Raw genomic sequence first — 19,365 nt, 5'->3', positions numbered from 1 at the left:
TTAATGTACTTTTTATTCTATATGGAGCAACATTTTTTGAAAAAATTGATGCTGAAATTAATTTTCAAAATTTTCATCAATCGAAATATGTGGAAAAAAAATTATTTTTTGAATGACAATAATAATTATGTGTGTATAAAAGTCAATCAAAAATTTATCTCGCTAGCTTTTTACGAAATGCTCCATTGCAAATAGTAATGTACATATGTAATGTTCATATATATAATTAAATTTTCTTGTTAATATTCCGTATTTTATTTCCAACCCCTTTCTTTAAAAAAAAAAAATACTTTTTTTTTGCATAAAACTTTTGCAAACTTTTTTTAACCTAAAGAAATAATCGAAAGGATTTTCATGAAAACATTTCACTTTAATTACTTTTTTTTTATTGCTTTCGTTAAATTTTTCAACTTTCTAATTTTTTATAAAAAAATAATTTCACTAATCGCATCGCAACAACTTTTTAAAATGCAGATTTGTGAAATATCTTAAGTTTATTCGCTGTTGAATTTACAAAGAATATTACAGTATAATTGAATTATTTGTTGGTAAACAATTAATTTTTTTTTACACAAAAATTTACAAATTGAAAAGAAATTCAAAGTAGAAAGTGAAAAAACAAAAAGATTATATAAATAAAGAGCGACATTATAATCAAGAGAAAAAAATCATTGTTTACTATTTCCCTTTTTTTATATTAAAAAAAAAATACTAGTTTAAAGGCAGCAAATTTAATTATATCATTCTAAAATTTCCGCGATAATTTTTCATTTTTTTTTATTATGTATATAGTTTATCACAAGAAATTCATTATACGCAAATCTGCTGCATAAATTATTAATTTTATGTATTATACAATTATAATGGGATTAAGTAAACTTTCATGCATTCCTAAGATTGCATTTATCATCAATCGTACACGAGAAATTTTTTTAATCAAAGAAAAACATGAAAAACAAATATTCCCAAAAAAATAAAAAGTACTCATAATATATTACATCTAAAATTTTCTAAAGTAAATTTTCAGAATTTAATGACATTATATTCAGGTAATAAAGAGACAAGAAGAAAAAAAAGGAAAAAAAAGTCGAGAAGCGTATTATGAGTTTTATATAAAAAAAAGAATACCCACATGCCTTTAAATCATACGTTGATCAAGTCGTACCTTTCCAAAAATCTTCTTAACACACCGGGCATCAATTTGTAACAAAAAAAAAAGAATCCTAATCATAAACAAATAGAAAAAGAAAATGGAGACTTTAAGAGGTCGTCGACGTATTGAATTTCTGTTGAATAATTGATGTTTTTCTTTGTGGTACGGATTCAGGTGTTGGTATGGCGTCTCCGGTTGGCAAAACTCCAGCGGGTTTTGGTTTTGCTGTCTTTTGTTTTGCCATTTGATAATCTCCAGAGTCAAAATACTTTTGCTGAAAAGAAAACAAAAAAATAGATTGAAAATCAAAACAATTATTTTCTCTACTTTTTCTAAATTAATAAGTAACTTTAAAATTAATTCATATTAATTATAGGCTTCGCAAAATATATTTTTAAATTGGTAGCAAAATGTAACTTTAAGACTAAAAAGAAGTATTAAAAAATTGCTAATATTTTAATATTTGTAAAAATAATTGAATTCTCTCGATGAATTTTATTATTTATGAAAACAATAGAATTTGTGCAAAAAATTGTATTACATTTTTTTAAATAATTAAATTCTTGTAAAGTATTTTATTAAAAATTTTAATAATAATTTAATTTTTTAAAGAATTTTTTATTAAAATTTTGAAAATAATTGAATTCTTTCGAGGAATTTAATTACAATTGTAGTGAATAGAATTGAAATCGTATAAACGAATTTTGTCGTAATTGATTTCTTTTGGTTATTTTTATTAAAATTGTTCTAAATAATTGAATTGTTTTGAAAAACTTCGATTAAAATAGATATTAAAAATAAATGAACTCCTGAGAAAAATTCTATTATTAAAGAAAAAATTGAGTTATTTGAAGAAATTTAAATAAAAATGGCATTAAAAAATGTATTTAAATTCTTTAGGTTGATTTTACTATTTATGAAAAGAATTGAGTTTTTTTGGTAAAAAAATTTTATTAAATAATTGAATTCCTGGGAAATATTTTAGTATTTGTAAAAATAATTGAATTTTTTTCAAAATATTTCAGTCTTTGAGGAATTTTTTTATTAAAGTTTTGAGAATAATTGAAGTTCAGCGAAGAATTTCATTATTTGTGGAAATAATTTAATAAAAAATTACAGAATTTATGATTATTTTTAAGGAAACGAATATTAATTTTTTTATTTCAATTATTTTTCTTTATTTAACTATTATGATTTAAAGTAGTGGAAATTCTCAAAAAAAGTAGTAAATAGGTTTTAGTAGATGAGTGCAAAGCCTGTAGTTATTAATTAATAAAATTAAAAAACTAAAATAATTTTGAACTCACCCCTTTGGCTAATCGTTTTTGAAGAAAAGCCGAATGTCCACCAATTGGTTTGTGTAAACCATTGGGAAATTTCGCTTTCAATTTCGCCTCCTCGATTTTCTCAATATCATTAGACGACATCTAGAAACAAAATAAAAATCAAGGATACTTATAAATATAGAATATTCTCGACTAATTATTTACATTCACTATTTATCTAAATTTTTATATTAAAATTAATTATTCCTGAATTAATTTTCAATAAACCAAATTTATTAGAAGGAACAAAAAAATTCTTTTTTCCATATTATAATATATAAAGCCAACATAAGATTTATACATTCATTGTCATTCTAATTTTCTCATAGAAATTACAAAGCAAGTTCTAACCTGCTGATTCATTCATTTGGCTTAATTTCTAAGTCAAACTAGAGGAGAAACTCTCTCAATTTTAACGTATACATGTTAAATTGTTTTTATTAGAAATCAATTAGAACAACAGTAATAAAATAACAAATGAAAAATTTCCTTTCAAATAAACAATGCACTGTAATTTCCAGTTAGTAAATTTTTTATAATCTCTTTTTTTAATAATTATTTATTATATTAACGACTTACCTCAACATTTTGTGTAGGTTCCTTTATTTGTTCCTCACTCATTTTTGTTTTTAAATATAATTGGGAAAATGGATGAAAAATGTGTTAATTATTAAAGACTAACGATTGAAATCAAGTGGACTTCAATGCTTGCACATCAAAAATTGAAGGTGAATTTTACGATTCTTTAAAGACAACAGTCGTTTGTAAGAGTTTAAAGTGAAATGATACAAATTCAACTCGTTTAAATTTTGATTATAAATAAAACACTTGAAAATTATTAAAATCAAACAAATTACTGACAAAATCTTATGTCAATAAAAGTGTACAGTTCTAGTAACGGCGTCATATGCTCTAATGGACAATTTTTTCACGGCATTAGATGTGCGCATGCGTCGTCATTTCAACCAATAATATTTGCTGAAAATGTAAAACTTATTTTTCCAATGTTAGTTCAATTTTTAATTAATTAATGTAATAAATAAATTTCGCAAACTTTTATAAATGACAATAAAATATATCAATGAATGCAGAGGATTTGTTGATATTCTAACGATTAATTCACTTTCACAGTTGGTTCGTTTAAAAACGCAGATGGTGTTGTTGGTAAATTCTCGAAAACTTAAGGCGCACTTTCAAAAACTGTCCAATGCATTGCGCAGGTGTGAAGAATGCGAGCTGTGACGAGCGACTACTATCTCGCTCGAATCACATTTCGAGATTAATCGAATCGCGATTTTTAAGTCGCGGCTAAATCAAATTATTAAAACAAAAGTATAAAATACCATAGAGATATTATAAATATAAATAGAGTGGGGAAGGTATAGGCGGCAGCGTGTGGGGGAAGTGTCCTGCCATAAACAGAATGGGTTGGAGGGAGAAAGAAGATTTAACACCAGTATCTGTCCTTCAATGAGCTCCAGCGCAAGAGAGACACCACTGGTGCTAAATCTTCTTTCTCTTTCTATCAAGCGGACGCATACATGCAAACCATCCCCACTCTATTTATATTATCTCTATGTAAAATACATATTTCGAAATATAAACCTGAGACTGAGAATGACTAAAGAATAATAAAATAAAGTACCCAAAAATATTTTCATATTTTAACAGATGTTATTTCAAATATCTTAAAGAATGAATAATTCAACTTCTAAGAAACTCAAAACATTTCTAAAACATCATAAAGATAATCTGGATTAAGAAACACATGTTTTTAATAAAATCTAAACTCTTCGATTTCCTTCCAAACCAATCTGTTTTTCTAACACTAGGTACAATTGTAAAATACCCAAAAAGTATACTCCTTTAAGAAGTCATAAAATCAGAACAGCTTACTTTTATAGACCATATCCTTTGTTCAGGTAATACTACCGAAATTGCACACCTAAAAACTTTCTATCCTTTTAACTTTAAAATTGTCACGTACTGGAAAAACCCAGTTTTCATTACTTTTTAGAATTGTTAATCGCTCAACTACTTTTTATAAATAATCGTAATTTGTATATTTCATTATTTCCATCAATCTAACATCTAATCAATTATTATAATATAATTTATTGAAATATGCAAAATAATTTAATATTATTTAACTATATATGTAGTAATGTAGATATTCATATATTATGTGCCACGTGCACCTTCTTAACTTTGTTTATATGATATCGATACGGCCCAGCTCATGTAGTCATGTGGACCATAGTGTATTTGACACTATCTTTTTTAGTCCCTTGCCGGCTCTCGATTTGTAAAGACGTATTTCTTAAATACATTTTGACTTTAATATTATATTTGATTCTACTTTATTTTAACCGAACTGCTTCCTTCTTTTAATTAAATTCCAATATAATTAATAATGAATTAATTTGTAAATAAACTACATTCAAGATTTATAGTTAAACAATTAATTTGTTATAACTATCATGACCATCAACTATAGGTATAATTCTATATAATATTTGCTATATTTGTAACACGTATGTGTGCCATGTACAGGTGTAAATATAATTATTATAAATATAGATATTATTATTGGGATGTATGTGTGTATATATATATATATATATATATATATATATATATATATATATATATATATATATATATATATATATATATATATATATATCATATATATATATATCATATATATATATATGATAATTATTTGAATCATACACGGAGAGAAATCTGTTGCTATTATTGCTTGCAGAATCTTTACGAATCGCTCGAACTCCGACTGATTTTCAGGCGGACTTTATACAACACAATCTTACTTGCGTGTACGCACATATAACTCACACACACATATATTTTTTGGATAAGGTAGTTCAAGTTGGGTGGGGGAAATCCAATATGGCTGACATCAGCTGATTTACCGGAGGACAAACAATGCATTGAATTCAATGGGACAAATCAGTTTTTTAACCATAACTTTTTAAATATTCATTTTTGAACCATAGTGTAATGGAAAATTATTCTTTATTTATCGAAATCTATTTTTTAAAACAATAAAACCAAAAAATTAAATTTTATTGTTTTAAAAAATAGATTTCGATAAATAAAGAATAATTTTCCATTACACTATGGTTCAAAAATGAATATTTAAAAAGTTATGGTTAAAAAACTGATTTGTCCCATTGAATTCAATGCATTGTTTGTCCTCCGGTAAATCAGCTGATGGCAGCCATATTGGATTTCCCCCACCCAACTTGAACTACCTTATGGTTTCGAGCACGTTTCGAGGGTTTCGAAAAACGGAACGCGTACAACTCGGTGACGTTTGCAATAACATAACCTAACAATTTTCACATGTTGCTTATACATTCAAACACGAATAAAAATGCAATAATTTTTAACTAATATACTTACTATTAAATAAATATTATCTTTTTATAACAGCAACAAGTATTAAATACTACATATAATATATTATAATGTTTTACAGGACAGAGAAATATCAAATATAGAGAGAGAGAAATATATGTGTGTGTGAGTTATATGTGTGTCGTAGGCAAATAGAAGAATCCGTCATTTAGCTAAATGCCTAGGCGTTTAGCCTAGCGGCGCCGAATAGACGAATGGACTTGAGAAATGATTAAATTCGTCTATTTGCCTAAAAAGCTTAGGCGTTTAGCGAAATGACTAGGCAATTGTCTATTTGCCTAAAACTGTTCAGGCAATTAGAAGAAAATATCTATTACCAACAAATCGTAGCTAGCGAAATTCTCCATTTATTTTTTATGTAATAAATCATCCTGTCCCTTCCACCGTGTCCAGTTTGAGTGTGAGCCTCCTCTAATTTTTCAAAATAATCCTCAATTGACAAAACATAAATTAACGGATCGTTTTCGTTTTTTCTTTTTAAAATTACATGGTTCTCACCACCAAGTCTTACGAGTTCATATAATTTAAAACAATGATAATATGCACCACTTTTCGTCGATTTCACTCCTTCGAATTCTGACAATACTTGAATAACTTCGAGTAGCCGTTTTTTATTCCATATTGTTCTGTTACATTTTTGCTCGGAGTACAATATTTTTAATTTTTCTTCAAAATCACTTCGATTTACACTCATTTTATATGAGAAAAAAATCAAGATTTCAATTAAATTTCGCGTTTGCACGTTAATTTTAATTTATATTTCGAGTGTACGAGCAGTATGAAGATACTAAATTAAATTATGTTTTCTAACGAATATTCAAGTTACTAAAGTAATTTTGTTTTGATCTTTTGTTTATGGATTATGACGAAATTTATTTACACTTTTAACTTTTATATTTATAAAATATTTTTTATTTTTATTTTTTCAAGTATTCAATTTATTTTTCCATTTTCTTCATTACGATTTGTTGGTAATAGATATTTTCTTCTAATTGCCTGAACAGTTTTAGGCAAATAGACAATTGCCTAGTCATTTCACTAAACGCCTAAGCTTTTTAGGCAAATAGACGAATTTAATCATTTCTCAAGTCCATTCGTCTATTCGGCGCCGCTAGGCTAAACGCCTAGGCATTTAGCTAAATGACGGATTCTTCTATTTGCCTACGACATGTGCGTATACACAGGTAAGATTGTGTTGTATAAAGTCCGCCTGAAAATCAGTCGGAGTTGGAGCGATTTTTAGGGGCCATTCAAGTATTACGTAAGCATATTTTTCAGGCTTTTAGACCCCCCCCCCTCCCCCATGTAAGATTTTTTATATGCATTAGCGCCATTTTTTCTAATGAAAATAAACAATAGCTAGACCCCCCCTCCCCCTTAAATGCTTACGTAATACTTGAATGGTCCCTTATAAGAAGAATCTGGGCGATTATCAATTTGCTCCCGTGAGGGGAAGGGGCCTTCCCCCACCATGCGGCCTTGTACCTGACTTCGGGGTTCGGAGCGAACGTAGCACAGCGGGGCGCCCGGTCCCTTAATCCCTCATTAAGCCATCCTTCCTTAATGACAGTGTTTAAAAAATATAAATTTCTCAAATATAAACATTTTTCAATTTTTTTTATTCAATTCAGATTCCTTGTTTTATTACGAATCCATACATATGTAGTTTGCCTTAAAAATTTTAGTATTTAAAAAGTTTAAAATTTATTATTAACTGACTGATTGTAATTCTTAAGTTTTTTCAGAATTCAACTGAAGTAAAAAGTAGATTATACAGCCAGAGAAAATATATATTTACTTGAAAGTCAAATTTACTATGAATTTATTTGAGTGTCAGTTCATAATAAATTAAAAGTTTTTTTAAATATTAACATTTTTAAGGCAAACAACATATGTATGGATTCGTAATAAAATAAGGGATCTGAATTTAATAAAAAAAACTTTAAAATGTTTATGTTTGAGAAATTTATATTTTTTAAACACTGTCATTAAGGAAGGATGACTTAATGAGGGATTAAGGGACCAGGCGCCCCGCTGTGCTACGTTCGCTCCGAACCCCGAGCTCAGGCCCCTGGCCGCATGGTGGGAGAATGCCACTTCCCCTCACGGGAGCGAATCGATGACTGCCCAAGAATCTAATACTTTTATAGCACGTTCTCTTTGTATTTATAATAAAGATTTCGTGCAAAATTAGCTACTGTCTCTTATGCTTATTGCATTGAAAGTATTTTTACAATAAGTATATGAATCCATGCTAAAAATATAAGAGAAACGTTAAGCAATTTAAGTAATGTGCTCTTTCGAGTAATATTAGCAGCAGATTTCTCTCCGTGTAATGTTATGATGAATGTGTATAAGTATGACGTATGAAACAGTAGGATTCAGCCAAAGTATGAACTCAACGAATCATAATTGAGCACGCTCAACATTCGATTTCAAATAAAGGCTGGAAGGGCCTGCTGGAAACCATGACCAAACCATTACGTACCCCCACTGGTCCCCCACTACCGGAGTTGGGCCACCTATTTCTAGTCTTCTTTTCATGGACACGTTTAATTCTTAATTTCTGACAGAAGCCTAAAGTCATTTAAGAAGAAGAAGAAGTTGAATTAAAATTTGATTAAAAAATAATTATTATTGATTCGTATTTTAATATAAAAATAAATAAGAATTTAAAAATGCGTTTTACAATTCTTGCTCTGTTTATTTTCTGTTGTTTGTTTTATTTTTGTGAAGGACAATCTCGTGGGTCTAGATTCAGGAGGGATAATAGAATACAAGGTAAATTTTATTAATAATTATAAATGAGAGAGTTTTCAAAAAAATATGAGTTTTTTAGAATTAAAAATAAAATTTAATAATTAATAATAAAGTTTAATAAATTTTAATAATCATTTTTTCTTAATTTTCAGTGTTTTATACCAGAGATCGTTTCATTGCAGCCCGTAAGTTAAATAATAAATTAATAATAATTACAAAATAAGCACTTAAAAATAGCACTTTCAGGGTGGCCACATGTCAGTAAAGTTAGTAAAGTCAGGGAAATGTCAGGGAAAAAAATATTTTGTCAGTAAAGTCAGGGAAATGGCAGGAAAAAAATTTTTTGTCAGTAAAGTCAGGAAAATGTCAGGAAAAATTTTTTTGTCAGGGCAATTAAAGAAGAAGGGAAATGTCAGGAAAAAAAATTTTTTGTTAGTAAAGTCAGGGAAATGTCAGGAAAAATTTTTTTGTCAGGGCAATTAAAGAAATTAAGACGGTCATGCAATACATTTTTTGCTCTAAACAAAAAAATTTTTGTCAGGGAAATTCGTTGTTATGTCAGTAAAATGTCAGGGAAATTGATAAAGTCAATCTTGCGGCCACCCTGACTTTCTTAATTGTTTAATAACTTTGTTAATAATTATTGAATTTGTTCATAACTTACCAGGAATGTTGTCCTTGCGAAGCTGAATAAATTTTAAAAAAATCAACTCGATCGGATAAATAGTTTATGTTTTATTCCATTTGTTAGCTAAAAACATGGTAAAGGTATGTTCCTTGTTTTTACTTTTGTAGGACCCGATACATCGGCACCGCCACGTGTAAGTATTAAACGCGGCGTTCATATGTTTACTCGATGCTAGATGCTACATGCTTACAGGCAAATAATTTTCGATTATTTTTGACATAATGTTATTTTAAATTTAATGGAATAATATGTACGAAGAAAATTTTTTGTTCAATATAATAAAAAATACTCTCCAAGAAAAAAAACCGAAATTCGCAGGTCCAAAAGTGGGGAAATTCCGTTGAAAAATTACATGTTTTTAGCTAACAAATGGAATAAAACATAAACTATTTATCCGATCGAGTTGATTTTTTTTAAAAATTTATTCAGCTTCGCAAGGACAACATTCCTGGTAAGTTATGAACAAATTCAATAATTATTTACAAAGTTATTAAAACAATTAAGAAAGTGCTATTTTTAATGGTTTAAATTCATTTGCAACTAAACTAATTAACCTTTTTTAACTTGCGACCAATCATTTGAAAGCTATTTCCAAGCTCTATAACTTTCAATCACAACTATTTCCCCTAAAGTTGAGTCTCCAATGTGAGAGAAGGTGCGCATCGATGTTCATAGCTATAGATATACCACAGCATACTTTAGTATATGGGTAGTTCTACAAACGAAGGACGAAAATGAAGAAAATTTTGGCACAATATTTTTTTTACGTTCAGGTTTTAAAAAGTAGGTTAGATTGAAGTTAAAAGTATTATCAAAGTTACCTAAAAGTGGCCAGTCAAAAAAATAAAAATTGTAAATTTTACATCTTAAGCACATGTGTATTCTGTCAGAAAGTGCCAGGAAACTGAGAACCAGGAAACTGAGAATTTGGTCATTTTTCGTCTAAAAAATTGAAAAATAATGCTTAATAACAAAAGAAAGCATACTGGTCAACAGGGAATAAGGTTCTACGACACCTAGAACAACAAAAGTATAAAAACATAAAATATTTTTTTTAAAAATGCGTGCCAGGAAACTGAGAATTTGTCTGACCAAATGGCCATTTCGGTCACAAAGTACACAATTTTAGTTAATTGAACTGCAACTTAAGTAAAATGCAAGTAATATCATATTTAGTTAACCTTTACTAAGCACTGTGAAAAATGGTAAATTAATCGAAATGAAAATTCTTAATAATTTTAACGTTTTTTATGATGCCAGGAAACTGAGAATTAATTCGATGGGCAAAATTCAAGATAATATTTTTTAAATAAAATATCAAGTAATGTAACAATTATTTTAATCTTTGTAAAGTACAACTATTTGAAATTATTATCAAAGTGTAAATTTGTATTTAATCGCTTAAAAATAATATTTATATAATTTATTAACTTTCATTTTCACATTGGGACATGCCAGGAAACTGAGAATTTAGCACTTGAATGCTTATTTTTTGCAAAAAATATTTTTTGAAACCGGGTAACGTTTTGTGGCATAATAGTAATCATTAAGTACTACAGTTCCCATTGAAAATAATTTTATTTCTTTCAAAATTAATGTAAAAAAAACCTTGGACATCATATATTCCCTCGTTTGTAGAACTACCCATATACGGAAGCGCCTACGCGCCACGAGGCAAAGAGAGGAAACCTGTTTCTGCTAACGTCGTTTTAGCTTGTGAAACATAGGAACACGTTCCATGGTTCGCTGGTTCGGTGGTTCGATGTTGTGATTGTTACTAAATAAAAAATTTAAAATAAGAAATAAAAATGAACCAAATTAATTGAAATTGATAATTTTAATGTAATAAAATATTTTTTAGGTATTATTTATAACAGATATTAATTGCGAGGTAAATTAGGTGCTTTAAAAAAAATCATATATTTTGAGGTTATAAAATGTTATCACATTTAAGGCCTAATCAATTGGGCCTAATGTTGACCTTTTTCCATTACTTTTTCATAACACATTTTATAACCTCAAAATATATGATTTTTTTAAAGCACCTAATTTGCCTCGTAATTAATATCTGTTATAAATAATATCTAAAAAATATTTTATTACATTAAAATTGTCGATTTGAATTAATTTGGTTCATTTTTATTTCTTATTTTAAATTTTTTATTTAGTAACATAATCACATCATCGAACCACCGAATCAGCGAACCAAGAAGACCATCGAACGTGTTCCTATGTTTCACAAGCTAAAACGACATTACCAGAAACAGGTTTCCTTCTTTGCCTCGTGGCACGTAGGCGCTTCGGGGCTGTCCATAAATTACGTAAGACATTTTTTGGGTAAATTTGACCCCCCCCTCCCCCCTCGTAAGATATTTTACATACATTAGCGCCATTTTTCCTATTGTTCGTAAGATCTTGCTGACCCCCCCCCTACCCCCCTAAATGTCTTACGTAATTTATGGGCGGCCCCTTTCGTATGTATACGTATAGCTATGAACATCGATGCGCACCTTGTCTTATTGGAGATTCAACTTAAAATTTAACCGGAAGGGGTCATCCATAAACTACGTCACGCCTTAGAGGGGGGGGGGGGGTGGAATTCATTTTTTTTTGACGTTCTATAGAAAAAATGGCGCTAAAGCATGTAAAATTTGTGACGTGGGTAGGGGGGGGGGGTGGAAAAATTATGCAAAATCGTGTGACGTAGTTTATGAACGGCCCCGAAGACAACAGTCATCGAAAAACCATGTTTTTCGAACTTTGACGATTGTTTACACCATTTTTCACAACCGGAAATCGGATGCAAACTATGGGGCTCTTATTTGGGGCCCTCGAACTACAAGAAACTGCTTCGACTTTTCAGGTTGCATTTTTGTGCACTTTTTGCACTCACCGACTGGCCCATAAAAGAATTCAATTATTTTCAAATTTTCATAAATTTCTTCACATTAATGCAATTATTTTCATAAATAATAAAATTTTTACTGGAATTCAATTATTTTTTTAAATAATAAAATTCACGTGAGGAATTCAATTATTTGGGCAAATTTTAATAAAATTCTTTGTAAGAATTAAATTATTTTTGTAAATTTTAATAAAATTCTTTGCAAGCTTGCAAAGAACTCAATTATTTTAATAAATTTTATTCAAATTCTTCGTATCAATTCAATTATTTTCAAAAATTTTAATAAAGCTCTTTGTAATAATTGAAAAAGTAATAATGATTAAATATTTGTTTATAAAGGAAATTCTTTATGCATTTATTATATTTAATTTTTAGGAACTTGTTATGTTGGATTGGAAAGCTGCCTTGCAAAGTACCCTCGTCATGCTAAATACTGTTATGGTAAGTATTTGTTTAAATTAAGAAGCAAAATAATTTGTTTATTTTTGAATCGCTAATAATTAATTATTATAATATTTTTGTTAAAGAAAGGTGCGTTCTACGTTATAATCCAGATTACTATGTATGTAAAACAAAAGATCCGAATTGCCGATAATTCGAACATGTAGCAAGGTGGAGGTCATTCGGCCCTGATAAGTTATAAGTTTAACAAAATCTAAGCTAAGAAAAAATGTAATTGACAAATGTGAATAATCTAAAGTATAAATTTAAAAATATTAACTATTCATTTAACATTATGAAAAAATTATTAATTCAAAAAGTAACTGCAAAAAAACTTGTAAAAATTGTTTTGAAAATGAATATCAAAAAGGTTCGAAAACAATTATTTTAATGAAAAAAAATTTGACAATTAGATTTCCTTCCTTACTTTTTTATTAAATAAATTGTTTACTTTATAAGTGTATTGTTATAATATATTTATAAAATGCAGTATTTTAAGAATAGTCTATTATCAAATAAATAGTTACAAAATCATTTTCTTTGTATTTTTCCTAAATTTAGAAGAGAATAATATCATTGTGAACATAAAAAAATGCCTTAAAGTACAAAAATAGCCTTTTAAAAACTAAGAAATAAAGACAAAAATTTGTCTTTTTTTTTGCTTATTTTGTTCGTTTTAATTTTAAGTTCAGTTCTTTGGTTAAAAATTTCCTTCAAAGACTTTTTTTCAAAAAAAAAAGAATTATTCTAGTTTAATAAAATTTTCCTAATTTTTACTAACTGAAGAAACAAATTTCCTGAAAATGAATAAAATTATCAGTAGGAATTTTTAAATATAAATAGTTATCAATATTAATTAATCTTAAATATTAATTGATAATTTCTATAGTTTACAACAATCGTGATTATCACTTTATTAATTAATAATGAATTTATTATTTTAAATTAATAGTTACCTAATTATTAATTTAATTAATGAAGTAATAATTAATTGAATATATTAAATATTAATAGATATTAATATTAATTAATATTAAATAATTTTCAAATAATTTATATAATATAATTTATAATAATCGTAATTATTAATTTATTGACTAAACTAATAAATTAATTGTAACTCACTCTATTATTTCTGGCAATTCCGCATATCGACATATATATTTATGTCCAAGTCCATGAGAAGCGTTTATGCGAATCATTTGAACTTGTTCTGTGTTTCCGTGATATTTTAAAGCAGATTCAAAAAGCTGTGAAAATAAAAAAGAAATAGTAAAAACAGAAAATATTATAAACTATTATAATTACAAATAAAGAAGTATTTCATTTAATTTTACCTTCTCTCCTAAGGAAAATGGAACCACATTATCATCTTCAGCGTGTAAAATCATAATAGGGCACTTTACTTTCGTTATATGTTGGTCCGATTGAAATCGCAAATGATTATCGTAAAAAGGCTGAACAATCACCCATTGAAACCATGGTAGATGTTTAAATATCTAAAAAAAAGAGAGAGACAGAAAAATCCATAAATTTCACCAAAATTTATACAATATAATTTATAAAATATAAAACGTCTAAAACTCTAAAAACTATATAAATTGCTAATTAATTTTCTTCCTGTTATTTAATAATTGTAAGATTTATTTTTCTATACCTGCGCTAAAGGATGCTCACTAATTTCCGATGCTATATTATTAAAAGGCGATTCCAAAAAAAGTCCTGCTGGTTGGTTTTCATCATTCGCTAATAACGCAAGAGCGTGAGTTGAAACACTGAAAATTATTATTTAGTTAAAAAAATTTTTTATTGTAAAAAACAATATTTTGCAGTAAAATTCAAATTTGAAGAAGTAATAAAAATATCACGGGTTTATTTAAAAGTTCGAAACTTTAGAGGCAATTATTTAAATTCTATTATATAGAGAAATACAAACGTGAAATAAATTTAAATAATTATTTTATTTTATAGAATAAACATAAAATAATTATTTAAATTCTATTATTATGTAGAAAAATAGAAATGCCTACTTATATATTTATTATTTATAGAAAAAGAATTACCCAGTTCCTAAAGAATGCCCCCATACAAAAACTGGAGCCGAACCATTTACAGTTTTTATAATCCATTCGAGAACAAATTTACTGTCGGTCACCACTCCCATTTCCGAAAGATCGGCATTTTCACTGTCACCATAACCTGTTGAAGAGAAAAATTAATATTAAAAAATACAAAATACCCTTAAATTTTTGTTTATCTATTACATTTTCGTAAATGAATACTTACTTCGATAATCGAAGCAAACGAGATGATAATTCAAATTTTGGAATAACTTGTACAATTCAACTCGATGACTACTCGCTCTATTTCCACTGTTTCCATGCATGTATAAAATTACCGGTAATGTTGCATTTTTTAAAACCGTCTCATAGGCTTCCTTACTGATATTTTGATTCAATAGAGATTTCGGTAAAACTTGCCTGAAAAAAAAATAAAAATTGTTTCTTTGTTTCTCTAAAAGAAAATTTTTAAAAATTCAATAAAATTCCTTTAAACGTTAAAGATTTTAGGAAAAAATAAAAATTGATTATTTAATTACCATGCGCCTATTTTAACGCCTTCATCAGTCGTGAGATAAAAATTTCGAGCTCCTTGAATTCCAATAGCCTCTGGATTCGAAAAGTCGATAGACAGTGGCCAATGAACTGTAATAAAATAATTTTACACTCTTAACCACGAAAGAATAGATTCCATCTAAGATTATCAGCTTAATGGAAAATCGAACTTAATCAAACTACCATCTAAATTGAACGGTAGTCCTTCTGCTTCTAACAATTATTTTAATATCACGAACAAATTTTTTTAATAAAATTTAAAAGAACATTTAAAAATAGAATTTAAAAACATAATTATAAACAAAATTAAATAAATAAAATTTAGAAATGAAATTAAGAACAAAATTAAAATAAAAAATTAAAAACAAAATTTAAAAACGAAATTTCGAAAAAAAAATTTAAAACAGAATTAAACACCAAATTTAATGAAATAAATAAAATTTAAAAACCAAATTTTATGAAATAAATAAAATTTAAAAACAAAATTTGAACACAGAGTTAAAAACAAAATTGAAATTAAAATTTAAAAACGAAATTAAAAACAAAATTGAAAAACAGAATTTAAAAACATTTCAAAACGAAATTTAGAATCAAAATTAAAAACAACATTAAATAAAATTAAAAAACAAAATTTAATGATATAAATAAAATTTAAAAACAAAATTGAAAACAAAATTAAAAAATAGAATTAAATACAAAATTTAAAAATAGAATTAAAAACAACATTCAAAAACCAAATTAAAATCAGAATTCAAAACTAAATTTAATGAAATAAATAAAATTCTAAAACAAAATTTAATGAAATGAATAAAATTTTAAAACAAAATTGAAAACAAAATTAAAAAATAGAATTAAATATAAAATTTAAAAATAGAATTAGAAACAACATTCAAAAACAAAATTAAAAAACAGAATTAAAAACAAAAGTTAATAACAAAATTGAAAAATAAATAAAAAATAAAAAAAAATTTATAATCTAAAATTAAAATTTATAGAAAATTAATCGTAATTTGTAAGTTGAAAAAAAACTCATATCGAAATAAAAGAATTAAAATACGATAAAATATTTACCAAAATTTAAGAAGAGAATTTTCCGTTGAATTGTGTATGAGTAATGAAATATCACAGGAAGCAGACCAAACACTATCACGTAAACAATTATTGACGTCTGAATAGTCCATAGTAAAAGTCTGCAAAAAGAAAAAAGTTTTTACTAATTAAAATCCAACTAATTACAAAAAAAAAAATAAATATTAAAATAAGCAATAGAATAAAGTGCTACAATTTTTTTTCTGTGCTACTAAAAATTTTTTTTTCATCTATCCATAATTTTTCCAACTATAATCATTACAAAGAAATCTAAAAGTACTAATCGTAAAAGAAAATACTCCATTTCTCAAAATAATCCATAATAAAATATTTCTAACTACTTTAAAATAATGCGTATAGCAAAAAGAGAGAGAAAAGAATAATTTACTCTACACTAAAAAGAAACTGTTTACTATCTATTTCTTTTATTAATTACTCCAATATTCTTACGTTTTGTTTAATAATTCTTTCTTCAACTTTTTTTTCTTCTTCGACACCTCATTTATTTTTGTATTCAATTTTGTTGCACGAACATTATTATTTAAGGTGTTATGAAGACTTTGAATATTATGATATTGTTTCTTCTTCTTTTTTGACATTTATGTCAATAATAATTTTTTTCTTTTTATTTCTTAAGAGATGATTTTCTCTAGTTAATAATTATGATAATAATAATAATGATAATAATGGAAAAAAAAGACTATCCCAATTTTCTATACATCAACCGGCTTAATATTATTTGCTCGAGACAGTGCGCAAATGCAAATCGATTTTACAGGTGTTCTATAGTGAACAGCATTTTTACAGTTTTTAACATGTCATATTCGATAATTTTATGAATCATTCCTTTTACATTTACATTTAAACTCTAAATACCCGAGTTATTTCTAAGATGTTTAATTTAATTAATTTACAATAAATCTAAATATTTTTTAGCAAAAAATTATTTTTTTTAAAATAATAAAATTGTTTACAACCAGAAAATGTAAATAAATAATTTCCTATAAACAAATGGGTAAAAATAAAATTAGAAACATTGAAAAAATTGTAATTCTTACAATTAAATTTAAATTGAATTAATAAAAATTAAATTACAAAAATAAATTGTATTATTATTTTTAATTAAAACTATTATTATTATTATTATTATTATTATTTCGTGAATAATTCCGGAAAAATAATTATTATGATTTCTAATTTTTATTATTAATTTCACCTTTTTTTTAGTAAAGAAAATGTTAATGAAACGAAAACACAAACAATGAAAAAAAAACTTACATTCCATTATGCCAAACATCAGCAGCAATGAGAGGTAACATTGGAGTTAATAAGAAATAACCAGCCCGCATTTTTGTTAGTTTAAACAAAAATTGGTGTGAGGAATTAAAAACCCACAATCACCGCACCGTTTTCTTTAAAATGAGCCTTTCTCGAATGTCTTTCTTTAAAAAGCTGTAAAACTAAATTTAGTTCAATGTCTACTGTCATGAGACGAGAAAAAAAAATTCCTTTTATTTGCAATTGCAAAGCGTTTATCAGAGAAAAATTCAAATGTTACTTTGTTTTGAGGCGTATGACTAATATTATTTCCTTTTGTCAAATGAAACTAATTCCACATTTTTTTCCCCCTATTAATTTAAAAATAGTATACAATGAATATTAACCAAGTTCTAAAACTAATGTTAGTATTAATTTTAAAAACATAAACTTTTAATAGTTCGTTAAAAAATATATATTTTATTTTACCTTTTGTATTTTAAATTCATTTTTTGACTATAAAAGAAAATTTTAAACTTGGGTTCTTATATACTTTGTTGCAAGTAGAAATTTAATTATAGAATTAACGTTTGCGTAATAAATTGACCTGCGTGATCCAAAACAAACTCACGTGAAAATAGATAAAGATTTGAAAAAAAGAAATTTCCATCTTTAGGAAAAGAAAATTGTCTAGTAATATTCAATAAAAATATCCAGTAAAATTCTACTAAATATTTAGTAAAATATTGCCTTCCAGTTTCGAAAGTTAAAAAAATGGTAAATAAATCTTTTTTAAGAAAGAAAAATTTTCTTCCAAGATTAACTTTAAAAATAAATATAAATTTTTATATTAACTATCAAAACAAACAGCATTTCCGATGAATAAGCAGTTTAATTGCATTTGTGAATATTTTATCGCATGCAAATGTCAATTTCTTTTTACTTTAGTTAATATTTCCCTAGAGTTAAAATTAAAATAACACAAAAACAAAAGATACCTCTTTAAGAAACGTTTCTTGAATATCATCCAGTATACCATAATATAAAATTATAAAATAATATTTAAAAGCAAACACAAATACTCATACAGAGATAACCTTTAAAAATTAAAATGTTAATTTCGATGGTTGTGATGTATTATTTGTAAATGATTTCTTTTTGATGATAAAAAACGATTCGTAAAATGAAAAAAGAGAATTTTTTAGAGAAACTATATTCCACTTTAAATCCTTGAACCTAGTCTTCTTGCCTTGAACTTAAATTTTACTTTAAGTCAAGGAAATAATCACCAAAAAAGAAATTATACTTTTTATTATATTCCTCTGTTGGTTTGAAACAAATACGTGAAAATTATGTTACAATTATTCTTTTTAGTGTTTACTTATAAAGAGTTAGGTATATATATGAAAGATACACTTAGTATAACAATCACCACTTTTTTTTGCTTTTTTTGTTGCTATTCTTGAGATTGTTGACAACCGACTGTCAAATTTCAAGACGCCATTTTGGTTTTTCGTGACGTCATTCGTTTGGTAACATGGACGTTGACTGGAGAACGACTCTCATTGGTTGAAATTTTAGCGCGTTATTCAAAATATTCAACAAACAATAAAGATGCATTTCCCAAAAATTAACTCGAGAAAATTGCATTTTTTCAAAAATGAGCTCGAGAAAAGATCAAATTTTCA

General features: G+C 26.4%; 2 protein-coding genes across 10 annotated transcripts; both read right to left on the bottom strand.

The window, feature by feature from the left end:
• Positions 1-1,087: 1,087 nt before the first annotated feature.
• On the bottom strand, positions 1,088-3,399 carry LOC122506075 (alpha-endosulfine). Its single transcript, XM_043618064.1, has 3 exons — positions 3,058-3,399; positions 2,461-2,580; positions 1,088-1,427 (listed from the first exon to the last, which is right to left on the bottom strand). Exons 1-3 carry the CDS (start codon positions 3,097-3,099, stop codon positions 1,260-1,262), a joined length of 330 nt encoding a protein of 109 aa, XP_043473999.1. The 5' UTR covers positions 3,100-3,399; the 3' UTR covers positions 1,088-1,259.
• A 10,047-nt stretch (positions 3,400-13,446) lies between these two features.
• LOC122506071 (lysophosphatidylserine lipase ABHD12) lies at positions 13,447-19,170 on the bottom strand. Of its 9 annotated transcripts, none has more exons than XM_043618052.1 (10): positions 18,676-19,170; positions 17,699-17,880; positions 16,403-16,521; positions 15,316-15,421; positions 15,003-15,196; positions 14,780-14,915; positions 14,374-14,491; positions 14,054-14,215; positions 13,842-13,966; positions 13,447-13,513 (listed from the first exon to the last, which is right to left on the bottom strand). In XM_043618052.1, exons 2-10 carry the CDS (start codon positions 17,767-17,769, stop codon positions 13,483-13,485), a joined length of 1,062 nt encoding a protein of 353 aa, XP_043473987.1. In that variant the 5' UTR covers positions 17,770-17,880; positions 18,676-19,170; the 3' UTR covers positions 13,447-13,482. The 9 variants fall into 9 exon arrangements, with proteins under 9 accessions (XP_043473987.1, XP_043473988.1, XP_043473989.1 ...); XM_043618053.1 differs by having other exon boundaries at positions 17,699-17,872; XM_043618054.1 differs by having other exon boundaries at positions 18,984-19,170.
• Between the last annotated feature and the right edge of the window lie 195 nt (positions 19,171-19,365).

The sequence above is a fragment of the Leptopilina heterotoma genome, unplaced genomic scaffold (genome assembly GCF_015476425.1).
Source record: "Leptopilina heterotoma isolate Lh14 unplaced genomic scaffold, ASM1547642v1 Lhet_392, whole genome shotgun sequence".
Taxonomy (NCBI): Eukaryota; Metazoa; Arthropoda; class Insecta; order Hymenoptera; family Figitidae; genus Leptopilina; species Leptopilina heterotoma.
Note: the sequence above shows the minus strand (reverse complement) of the source record. Positions and strands in the feature narration are given on the sequence as shown.